This window comes from Uloborus diversus, chromosome 4, assembly GCF_026930045.1.
Source record: "Uloborus diversus isolate 005 chromosome 4, Udiv.v.3.1, whole genome shotgun sequence".
Classification (NCBI taxonomy): Eukaryota; Metazoa; Arthropoda; class Arachnida; order Araneae; family Uloboridae; genus Uloborus; species Uloborus diversus.
In genome coordinates, this window is record NC_072734.1 from 170,070,243 (window position 1) to 170,083,082 (window position 12,840).

Consider the following 12,840-nt stretch of genomic DNA (forward strand, 5'->3'; position numbering starts at 1 on the left):
GAATACGCTTCCGCAGGCAGGTATTCAAACTTTGTTTCACTTCATGCTGAGTCGTGTAGCAACGACGCGTGGTGGCTAAAGAAAATACTAATTTCTATCTCTTTTTATTGTTCGTTTGATTTGAAATTGAAATCATTTATTTGTACCATTACCACTGAACTGTGTATTAAATTTCATTCAACTATGATGCTTCCTTCATGGTGTTGCAATTTTCACAAACAGGAGTGTACTTTTCGTGCAGTCATAGTCCTTGGCATGTTCATGATACGTATGAAGTCCAGTAATCCGTAACACTATTAGCACTATTAACATTGCGTAGTTGATGATCAAAATACCAGCAGACGGACCGTTGGGACCGTTGCCAAATCGTGAATAGGGTCCATTGTTCGAAATTGGAGTAGTTTTAAAAATGCGATTTTTAGCCCTCTTTTGTAGCGTTAAGGGAAGAGATGGGGTCACGAGCTGTCGGTCAACTTTTCGATATTGAAGCTTTAAAAACGCACTCTTGAAGGATCTTCATTCATGATAGGGTAAGGTCTCGGCTCGGGGATTCTCCTCCAAAATTTCTTCGGAATTGAAGTTCTAAAAACGCAATTGAATTTTTTCATCTTAGTCATCTATTGTACTTAAGCTTTATACAAACGTACTTAGTTTACACTGATAATAAAGCACGAAAAAAGCACCAATGAACATTTATTTCCCTATTGTTAGTATAGAATCCAAAACACGTTACTTCTAATATCTCAAAAAATGATTCCTGCAGATACTGTGCTTTACTTTTCCAAAGCCAAACTGTTTATCCTAACTAACTGAGAGCAAAGACAATTCGGAGAATCAAAAATCAAGATAATATGGATAATGATCAAAATAGATCCTTACAAATGGGCATAACATCATGATAAAAAAAAACTATGTTTTGTTATAAAAAATTAGTTAGAATTGTTTACAAGACATTTGCAAATATATGAATAATTTTCCACATTATATCCTTACGAAGAATTGGTCTACTTGTCTTCTGTTTCAAACACAAGGGACGTTTCAATGAAGCACGGACATGAAAATGCTTCAATAATAGATCAAAATATAAAGGGAATCTTTCCTGCACTCAGAGTTATATTTTTACTTTCATAACTCAAAATATCTATATATTTATATATATCTATATGGACACAGGATTTTGAAAGAAATTTTCAAATTTGATAAACGGGAGTACGGTACTGTGCTTGGCTTGAAATGCACTTCTTAATTTCACTTCAACAGCTTTGTCAAAAAAGTTTATAATTTTCGTGGGACTTCACATCGACATAGGCGTAGTGTCGGAGAGGGGAGAGGGCACGAGGGGGCACGTGCCCCCCCCCCAACTTGCTGGACACTTTAACCATTGTCCCCATAACTATAAAGAAATTAGCACAAAAATCAAGAAGAGTGGTCTATTTTTTCTAATTTGTATGGGCTTAAAAAGGCATTTAGACTATCTTTGCTAATGTTAGAGTGGAAAAGCGGTCTGGGAGCGTTTTTCCTGCCATTTTTCGGGATTGAAACTTGAAAAACACAACTGTTACATTTTTTCTCTAATTGCATTAAAAAGTAGGGGCTTTATGGGTTCTCCCCCAAAAATTTTTGAAAATTGTTGTTCAAAAACAGTTTGTATGCATTTTTTTTTTTTTTTTTTTGCTTTATTCTTTTTAAATTATTTTTTAAAGTCTTGTGGATATTCTGGCCCACGAAGAAAGAAATGAGAATTCAAGAAGCATTACTAAACGTCAGAAATTAATGCAAATTACGTAGTTCGTAGTTCTACTAAGCAGCCATTTCCACGATGTTGAATTCGATATTTATCAATTCTTGATGGAACTACAGTTTCATTGTGGCCATAAGACTGACAAGAATAACATTAAATGCTAGATAATTTAATTATATGAAAGTACGAATTATTACCAAAGGAGGAAGATGATACTTCTTTTCTGGTTTGGCTATAGCGCTCATTGTTTTGCATTTTTAGCTGAGTTATTTCTCTCAAATTGCCGAATCGGTTAATTTAAAAATTTTTCTATTTCGTATGTTTCTAATTTCTGAATTATGATTTAATTCTGTCATGCTATGCAAATCATCAACAAAATTCTCACGGATATATGATGGTGGTTTTCTTTTTTTATTGATCTTCCATTATTTCTTTAAACTTATCGAATTCTGTAATCTTTCTACCATTTTAATCCACTAATGATAAAAAATAAGAATGGTTTAACTGACATGCGAAATCTCGCCAAGTGAGTTTTGCTCGCACAATACTAAAACTATAACTCTAAACAAATTTTTTGCGGAACTCTTCAGCTCATTATGTAAGCAATCAAGGTTGGCGATGAAAATTCTCAGCTTTTGTTTTTGACATTCTAAACGTTTTCTCTCGGTTCAACATCTTTCATTTCGTTCTACGATAATATATTCAAGAAAATATTTTGCATACTGTCCATTCTAATTAAATGCTGCTTTCTGCAGTAAAATAAGATTAGTTAAGTTAATTATTTTTAAACTAGTTGGAGATGTAAGCCCCAATTCTTCTGCTAATGTTATTAAATCCTTTTTTCGAGCTTAAAATTAAAAAAAAACCATATTCTTACAAATTCACACAAAACAATAAAAAAAAAAATTACCTGGTATAACGTTATCCTCTTTCAAAAAAAAAAAAAAAAAAAGCTTTGAACAGACGAGCATTTTTTTTTTCCGCATGTAAATGCGAAGTTTGTTAATCCAGAGTTTTCTTGTGTTTACGATTTTGCCATTTACGGCAATCAACTTACTTTTTAGAAGAAAATAATGAAAACTAACATTATTTTGAGAAGCTCGAGAATGCCATTACGGGACGAAACAATTTCTGTTGCTGAAAGCAATCTAAGACACATCGAATGCGTTAATGAATACTCATAAACAAATTGGCAATGTTTACCAACAGATACACGTGGAACGCAATGTTTTACCTTTTTCTTTAATTTTGTAAATCACCGCAAGGTAGCGTATTCGAGCGCTGGAGTTGCGAATTGTTGTTCGGTGGGATCCGCAGAATTTTTCAATGACGTCACGTAAAGTACCACTATGTATATTTGTTTACTTTTACAGAAAATATTTATTTCAAAGCATACAAAATTTTTATTTCGTAATACAATGTGTAGAAATAGATGAATAGATTTTTTTGATTGGGCCATACTTTAATTAATTTTTTATGTCATGAAGAAGATGAGATACAATACTTCTTGGCGGCAAATGTTTTGACAGCAGACAGCATTTCCCGCGTTAACTCGGAACAATTCAATTGTTGTCAAAAACGTGTCTCTTTAACTTTGATTGTAGTCTCATTTGATTTGCCATCAAATTATGGAGGTAAGTATATATTTTGAATGTTAGCTATTAATAATCAAGAATGATTTTACTTGTTGATAAAATGGAAAATATATGATAATTGTTCACCTATGATACTTTTTTTTGTGTTGTGCTGCGCTGATTGTCCTCGCTTTTGTGATTACTCATGGATGTTAAACTCTTATTTGTATTTCTATTTTAGGTTTAAATTTTGTCTGTGTTCTACGTCAAAGTGTCATTAGTCTTATTTTTAAAAATTGATTTTTGGTTAGACCATTTGATATTTAGTCACGTTACTAGGTTATTTAACAACCCTGGCAGGATGTCACTTTGGAGCAGGGTTCGTGATTTCTTTGATATTTTTTTTTTTAAATCAAAAAGGTCGGATTTTTTTTATTTAACTCTATTTTTTTTATTTAAATCAGCTTTTTTTTTTTGAAATGTTCAAAAATTTGTAGATATTAATTACTTTACACTTATAAACATAGTATATTTAACACACTAGATGAATCCATTCAACTTACTTTTAAAATTAAGATAAGTTCTCTAACCATTCAATAATATTTTAAGATTAATGCTTAGATAAGAAGTGATTTTGTTTTATGCTTTTAAAGATAAGGTTGCCATTATCATGTACGTTTTTAATGTAAAATAATATGTTGAACAATTACTTTTCTGAACTATATTAGTTGAACTATATTAGCCACGGTGTATAAGAAAACCCCCAAATTTTTATTTCATTCTAAGCTGAAATTTTGGAGTAAAAGCAAAAGAGTGAAAATCGGTTACGCACACAGAAAGAGGGATCTGTGTAGTTTTGCCTGTTGAAGTTAAGATAGTATAACGCCAGTGTAGTTAAATTTAGAGCAATACATTCTAAAAATGCAAAATTAATAAAATAAATCAACTGATTTTAATTAATGATTTTGTTTAAAAAAATCACTTAATTAAAATCAATTGATTTAAATCAATCACATGATTTAAATCATGATTTTAATCACAATTTAAATCAATGAACCCTGTTTTGGAACCCCCCCCCCCCCCCGGCTTCCCGGTCAAAAAATAAATAAATAGACCAGTTTAAAAAGAAAGTTATTGGAAAACTTGATTTGAAGTAAATATCACTGACAACATGTTTAAAAGACAAAGGGCTTCTGACATTCGCAAAGAAGAAAAAACTGCTAAAGGAATGGGCTTTTATGCAGGGGTGCCCATCCGCCCTAGAGAAAGGGCACACCTTCCTAAATACCTCAAAGACTTCCTGAAATAAGGAGCCCCGCCCCCCAAAAAAGAGAAAAAAAGGAACCCCTTTAAACAACCTCCCCCCTCCCCTCCCTCCTAAAAGTTTCAATGTCCCAGTCTACGTCATGTCCACCCCTGATATATCGTAGGGTTTTTGTTCAGATACACTCAGAAAACCATTGGGAAAACTTTTGCTGATATGATCTTGGTTGTAACCTAATCCAAAAGATGGAGCATCTTGTGAGTTTAACTTGTGAATCTAGACAGGCAGATCCTAATGTAAAAATGCTCCTGTGGATCAGTTATTCCATTAACTTTTTAACATAAAGCTTAATGTTTTGTGGATCGCTGGAACAGTTTAAATTGGGTTGTGAGCTTTTCTGATGTAATCAGAAGAAAGTTTACAACAAAACAATAACATCCATACCCTGGCTAAATTTAAATCTGGCAATGGGGATCGCACCATCTCTATTGCATAAGCAGGGATGTCCCCCCAGGGTAAGGGCACACCCCCCTCAAATCGAGAAGCCCCCCCAAAAGCCCCAGCAAGAACCTCCTCCAGAAATGAGAAATTATCCCTCAAAACTACCCCCTAAAAAATTTGATGGTGCAGTCTGCGCCATGATACCCTCCTAGGCAGGCACCCCTGTCATAAGCAGTGTTGCCCAACCTTTTTTAACCCAAGAGCCACACCTCATATTAAAGATAAGTTTTGCGGTCCAGAACCAGAACGTATATAAAAACTTTAAATATGTTTGAATTGTTTTAATTAGATAATCGGGGAAAGCACAGGAAAGGTAAAAAAATTGTAAAACAAGAATTGTTATCATCATTATTTAGCATGTTTTATCAATAAGAAATTCCAATCTGCCTTCTAAAAACCACTTGTCTTTTGACCAAATTTCTTGCAATCATTCTTATTATTACAAAATAAAGGTGACTGGTTGGGAAGGTGAGATTGCTCTTTTGTAACTCATTAAAATGAAGGACATGTTCTCAATAATAACATCTTTAATAAATATGTTGTTGTTTTTTATTTAGCAAGGGTCATCTTCTGAAAATCATGAGAATGGAGTTGCCTCTCCAAGAAGTTACCCTGCTACTTCAAGTCCAGTTCGGGACTTGCCTGCATTTGAGGATGAATCGGAATTAATTGGTGGTGTAGGAGATGAACAAGATGCCATGGAGGAAGATGGGGAAGAATTGTTTGGAGATAACTTAGAAGCGTGAGTTAAAGTTTAAAAGAAGTGTAAAAGCTAATTTTACTGAATAAATTGACATAGTACCATAAGCAAAAACTCAGACAACAAAAAAAGGAAGAAAGATAGAAAGAAGAAGCAATTATCTTTTTTAATATTAAATTACCACCTTTTCACTTATATAAACATTAAAATTAAAATGTTTTTGAATTTTTTTATAATTTTTTTTGCATTTTTCTACTTTTTGTAATAAGACCAAATAGGATTACTTACTTGATCATCTTTTATTACATAATTTATTATTTAGTATTGATTGCAATGGCAAAAGAGATTGCAAGTTAATGTACTTAAGAAAGGATCTTGTGCCTTTTGGGATTGCCCTGCCTGCACCCTATGGTTGAAGGCAAATTTATTTTTTAGGTAGAATATTAACAATACCTGGCACAACAGTTTGTAAGAATCTAAATCCCAAAAGGAAAGTTGTTGAAATGCTTTGATCTTATAATTTATTCAACAGTTTGGTCTTATACTGATTTTCTTTACTATCAGTTGCAGTACATTTCAACATGTAGTACTATTGCACAAATGCAGGTTTTGTAACAGAATTGGAACTGATGTGATATACCCCACCCTTGGCGACTTTTTCCTGTTGGCGCCAAGAAAGCGTCGCCAAGAAAACGATGTATGACGACATATGTCATACATCGTTCTTAGCGATGCTTTTTTAGCGCCAACAGGAAAAAATCAGATAAGAAAACATGATCAAAGCACTTCAGAACACAATATATATAAAAACAACATAAAAGCACAACAAAAAGCATCACGAATATATGCTTCAAAAATGTACATGGGCCGGGGTTTTTTGTAAACATATTAAAATTCAATGAAATAAATTATTGTATTAATTACAAGTCGAAATTAATGCATTAATTTTTTTTTCATCATTTCTCCGGGATACGAGCCTTCGGTCTCATAGTACTTTCGTAATGAGACCCCTGCCTCGGTCTCATTACGAAAGTACTATGAGACCTCTGGCTCGCCAGGACCTCACTCCGCTATCCCTCCGACTGTTAATATACATTACAGTCGGAGTATGATCACAGTTATGTATACTACAAGAACCCCTCAAGGATTTGTAAAAACAAATAATTTTGGAAGTGAGAGGTTTTTTTTTGAATTCTAAAATAAAGAACTTACCTTTTTATATGGTATAAATATTCACACTCAGTCTAAAACAATACATCATATGACAATGGCACGTTACAGATACACACCACGTTGGAGTTAACTTTTAATTAACCTTCAAGTTTGAAGAAACTGGCATTTTCTAATGTTTTTAGAAACAACACCACGTCGTAAAATCCCCCTAAGAGCGGAACATATGTGCACCTACCTCCACGGACACACGTGCGAAAAGAATTAGTTCACATCTGTACTTCCCAGGTATATTCTGCAGGGTTACTAGGGCTACCGGAAAAAGTTTTATCGCCAACGTTGGCGATTTTCGAAATGAGCTAAAAATTCTATCCTCGCCAAGGGGGGGGGGGGGGGGGGGTTTATCACATCTGTACCACAGAATTCTTTTTTTTAGTGTACTAAGTATAAAAAGAAGAAATGCTTGTTAGAAAGAAACCACTAACGTGATAATTCCTTTTAGTTAGCTTTGGTTTCAGCTAAAGATTTCTTTTTCCAGAGATTATCGAGCGATTCCTGCTTTGGATCAGTATGATCCAGATGTGTTGGATGATTCCGAGTACAGTGCCCTGTCCGAGTCTGACCGTCGTGCTGCTGAAGAAGAAATGAGAGCGCGCGATCGTGATGAAGGCCGTCCTACTGGGCGTATGAGGCGTGGCTTGCTTTTTGGTTAGTATGTAAAGTGTAATATTTATTTAGTATTTAGTTTTTCTAGACTGTAGAATCTAGTTTTTATGTAATTCTTCAATCTGTAAAATTTAAAAAAAAAAGCAGTTTTTTGAGGGAGATTTCATTGTTAAAATAAATACGATATTTGTTACAATTTTAACATGTCTCTTTTGAAATCAACTTAAAATTTTCCTTCCTAGAGGATCGTAGAAAATAAAATATACTGTCAGCATATATTTAAATGTTAATATTGTAGTTATCGTATAGATTCCCGCCTCATTTTATAGTCCTGCTTTCAGCATGTCAAGGGCATCGTCTGAGACTGAGAAACTTATACCCAAATACATAAAGGAAAAATAGGATCGGGCTGACATGTCAATTACCGTACCAAAGTAGACTACCTTTCCCGATAACGTTCATCAATCTGCCTCAACTCTTATAATTTAAACTTATACTAAGTCTGAGCAAGTTCCTGCATCTAAGCTTGCTAAAGACTTCTATTTTTTTCTTAAAACTTGGTAAAAACTTTTATTTAAATATTCATATAACTTCAAATTTCATGCTTATGTTTCACCTAACATTTGTCTGACTTTTTCAAGGTGTGGATGAATTCAAACGAAAACGTTTAGTCATCATGTTCTACGTGAATTTAAATTTTAATCTTCAGTCTGATTCAATCAAGTTTGGTGTTTTCTATCAACTTTTAAGTAAGAAAAAAAAATCTCAATTTCAATTGCAGGAGAATGTTCTTGACTCATGCTTCTAGTTATTGAATACCAAAGTTAATCTTTTTGTTTAAATCTCTTCAAAATCTCTATTTTTCACACTGTGTACAAAGCAGTTTAATTTCCTCATGGATCTTTCTTGTGTATCTCTGAGTTTTGCAGGGTTCGTACGGGTCATGGAAATCCTGGAAAGTCATGGAAAAAGAATAAGCAAATTTCAGACCTGGAAAAGTCATGGAAAATTGAAATTTTCATTCAAAGTCATGGAAATTTATTTTGAAGTCATGGAAAAATATCCTGGGCAAAGAGAAAGTAACAGTAGCTAAAACAGCATTAGAAATCTTGAGCGATTCAATAGTATTGCATATAAAAGCTATTAAAGCTGAAAAATTAAACAATCCGTAAATAAATATGAGTTTTTTTAGTCTCATTTCATCCACTTCTATAGCAGCTGCACATCTTTTTTTTTTATTTTCGCAATGAGATTTTACTGCTTGGACGTCATTCATTTTGAATTTACCATTATTTTCAACTCTTCATACATTTTATATTCTGTAGTAGCGATCTTGCACGGTCTTGATTTTGCCACGGCCACTCATAAAATGCAAATCAATTGCATCCGAGTTCGTTTCTATCACTTGTAAAAACTTTATTATTAAATTTATGCGAGTTTATCTCAATTTGTCGAAGGTTTTAGAAAATTAAGATTTTAATTCAGGCGACTGAACACAGAAATAGGGAACTTCAATCCTCTAAAAAAGAGTAGTGCCCAACAAGCGACCCGTAAAACCAATTCATGTGTCCCCCTGCTATGCTGAATGTCGGGGAATCAAACGCTACGTTCTGGAAATTCTGAACTTCTTAATTTATATGCATTTGAAAATGTACAAATAAGTAAACAAGTAAAAGGATCAGATCTATTCACTACTGAATGTTGTTTTTTAAATATAAATATCTGGTTTAGAAACATGAATTTAATAAAGAATGTGACTTTATACTTTAAAGCACCAAAATACTGTCAAGTTATGTGGATGATTAAATGCACTGTTGACACTAAAAGGCAAGTTTTGAAGCTAATTTATTGAAACTTAGTTTTTAATGACTCATTCAACCTTTATCCCATTTATTATCATTCTGCCTGTTTATTAAAAAAATATATTAGACATTCAAGCATCATTACATTCCATTCACTGTCTTTTTGCTTTACTTAAATTTATATGATGAAGACAAACAAGAATAGTTCAATTTTTTAGGTGTACACTCACACATATTTTTTCAATCAATGAGGTAGTGGCATTCAGATAGCAGTGCTCATTTCAAAAAAAAAAAAAAATTCGAGTTTGATATTAAATAGTACTATTCTCTTCATGTAACAAGGTCATGAAAATTTTTATGAAGTCATGAAAAAGTCTTGGAAAAGTCATGGAATTTTTTCATCCAAATAGAGTATGAACCCTGGTTTTGTTAGAGAGTTGTTAAATGCAAGTAAGTGAGATTTGTGCAAAATGTTTGATTATTTTCATTTATTGTTTGTTGTTATTTTACTGTAATTAAATAGTGTAAACGAGAGCTTGGAATATTTTTCAATTGGAATTAATTTTCCAGTGGAAGTTGCCCTTTTTGTCTAAGCCCAATTTTTTTACAATTACAATCACAAATATGACGACCAGCAACAGGCTCTGGAGCCCAGCTAGGCTGGTCCTAATCAGTTTCTTAGTCCCCAATGAAAATCAGTGACCCTCTTAAAGCTATTAGCCCCTTTGCTCATTACAAGCTCTTCCAAGTGCCCACAACCCTACTGAAGTGGTAATTTTCCCTCATTTCCAGGTTAGCCTGAGATTTGAATAGCTTAAGAGAATGACCCCTCGTCCTGCTTTCAGGGCAAAAATTTAACCCATCATCATCTTTCATTTTGATAAATTTAACAAACTATATCATGTCCCTCTCCTTTGCTCCAGGCTATACATATTAAGCCATTTAAGTCTGGTATTATAATCTAAATCTGAATGTCCCCTTACTAGTCTAGTAGCCCTTCTTTGAACCCTTTCCATTACAGAAATATGCTCCTTGCTGTTTATTTTAATGCTGTATATAAGCTCTACGGTACAAAATATAACACTCACTAATTATTGCTTCATCATGGAATGCGTTGCTTTGTTAAACAATAAGTTGTGAATGTAATTGTGTACTTGATTCAATTGATGCAGATGAATCTGATGATGAGGAGGACAGACCTTCTAGGCGACGACGTCTAGCTGAAAGAGCTGCTGAAGGAGTACCAATGGATGAAGAAGTACGAATTTGTTATTTTTTTTTCTTTTGTTACTTAGTCTTGGAATTAAATATTTCCAAAAATTGTAATGTGATAATTGTTTTTTTATAATATATTCAACTTAATTGACAGCTCTCTGTCTCCAAGGGTCTCAAAATGAATCATTTAAAAATTTCCCTTTCAATTTTTCTGTGAAATAAAATCTGGACATAAGTTTTGCAGAACAATATTGAAAATGTGCAATTTGAAATGTTAAAACATTATACTCGTAAAATAATTACAACAGCTGACCTTCTTAATAAATGTACAAAGTGCAGTTGTCAAGAGCTATAATAATTTAAAATACCGTAACTGTTTTTGGAAAATATACTTCTGTATTATTTTATTCAAATTATTGCACAAAAATACAAAAAAATTGGTTTTGAAACTATTTTATGAATTAAAGGATACATTTTGACTAGATTGAAAAAAGGTTTATTGTTTCTGCATCATGTGTTACTTGCTATTTTGCTACCTTACTCATTTTATATCTTGTTTACTTGAATGGAAATTTTAATCCTTTTTATGCTGCAAAACTTGCATACGAAAAAATATCTTTGAATTTACAAATGTAACTATCTATTTATACTGAATTTCGTTTAATATTTTGTCTTTTTCCTCCCTTAAAATCCGATGAATCTGTTAATGAAAGAATGATTTCATTTTTTCCTTATAGATGATTGAAAGTATCGAAAATTTGGAAGATATGAGAGGACATACTGTCAAAGAATGGGTTTCTTTAATAGGCCCCCGAACAGAGATTTACAATCGCTTCAAAAATTTCTTAAGAACCTTTGTTGATGATAAGGGCCACAACTTGTATCGGGAAAAAATTCGGCAAATGTGTGAAGGTAAGTGTTTAGAGCAGTGTTTCCCTTCCTTGTGCCCATTAGGACCACTTTTTTACAATTAAACAACTTGCCACCCTATTTGGTCACGAACGTATATAAATTTATACAAATACATTTGACACGTTTTGCAGAATAACTGAAGGTTTTTAAACCATTTTAGTTATGCGTAATAATGCTTTGAACACACAATAATCGTAAAATAAAATATAAATATCTGAAAAATTCTCTCAGTGGATTTAATCATACCTAGTAATAATAATTTGGTTGATTTTTGTATGCAAGATTTAGTCTATAGCTGTGTTAGATTTTATGAACTGGCAGGTCACATTTGGCCTGTGGGTCTTAGTTTGGACACCCCTGATTTAAATTTATCTGTGTTTGTGTCCATATATGTCATGACTTAAGTTAATATAAAGAAACTTGCCAAAGTACATTCTGGGAATTGTATTAAGAAAGGTTTCCTTATTTTTTCCCCTCTTCTTTGAGATTTTGATTTGTTCATTTAGTGGATTCACTATGTTGCTTGTTGTACTTCAGTTTAATTGCAAGAGTCTTATCTCTGCCACTCTCCTCATAATTATGAAATTCTTCTGTTTAATAAAATAAGATTTTCAGTTTTTTTAATTATTTTTTTCATTAAAACTTTTGCTTTTCCTATAGTGTGGAAATGCTTTTCACTACGAGTTTTAGATCTTAACTCCTAGAGGTTCCATTTTCTTTTATTCATCTTGCTTGATAACAATAACTATAATATTAAAGATTTTTTTAAAAAAATCTTAACATTGCATACTGCAGTCCTAAATTTGAATCTGCTTTTTAAACTTTGCTTTTAAAAGACCTATTGATTGATTAATTATCATCATTGGTTATCTCATTTGATTATAGATAACAGGCAAAGTTTCGAAGTCGATTACAATATCTTAGCAGCTGAGGAACAAGTTTTAGCCTACTTTTTACCAGAAGCTCCTGTTGAAGTTCTCAATGTTTTTGATGAAGCAGCTAAAGATGTGGTGTTGAGCATGTACCCCCAGTATGAAAGAATCACTAGTGAAATTCATGTGCGTATTACAGATCTACCTCTTATGGAGAATATTAGAAGTCTAAGGTATGTACTAGTCTATAAGCCTCAAATGGAGTACATTTGATTTAATATACTTTCATGTATGCATATATTCATTCATTTTACAGTCTTATAAAATCTATTTAAAATGGATATTCTATGTGCTAAAAATTGTCTTTCTTGAATTTAAGAAGAATTCTTTTTTAAAATAACTTCACATTTTGCCTGATTTACT

General features: G+C 32.7%; 1 protein-coding gene across 1 annotated transcript in view; it reads left to right on the top strand.

Moving 5' to 3' along the window:
• The first annotated feature begins 3,312 nt into the window (after positions 1–3,312).
• LOC129221452 (DNA replication licensing factor mcm2-like) overlaps positions 3,313–12,840 on the top strand; it is a 44,166-nt gene continuing 34,638 nt past the window's right edge. Inside the window, exons 1-6 of the mRNA XM_054855932.1 lie at positions 3,313–3,375; positions 5,638–5,822; positions 7,489–7,658; positions 10,591–10,676; positions 11,371–11,545; positions 12,431–12,650. Of these exons, the coding sequence (XP_054711907.1) occupies positions 3,370–3,375; positions 5,638–5,822; positions 7,489–7,658; positions 10,591–10,676; positions 11,371–11,545; positions 12,431–12,650 (842 nt within the window). The 5' untranslated portion in view covers positions 3,313–3,369. The remainder of the gene's footprint in view (positions 3,376–5,637; positions 5,823–7,488; positions 7,659–10,590; positions 10,677–11,370; positions 11,546–12,430; positions 12,651–12,840) is intronic.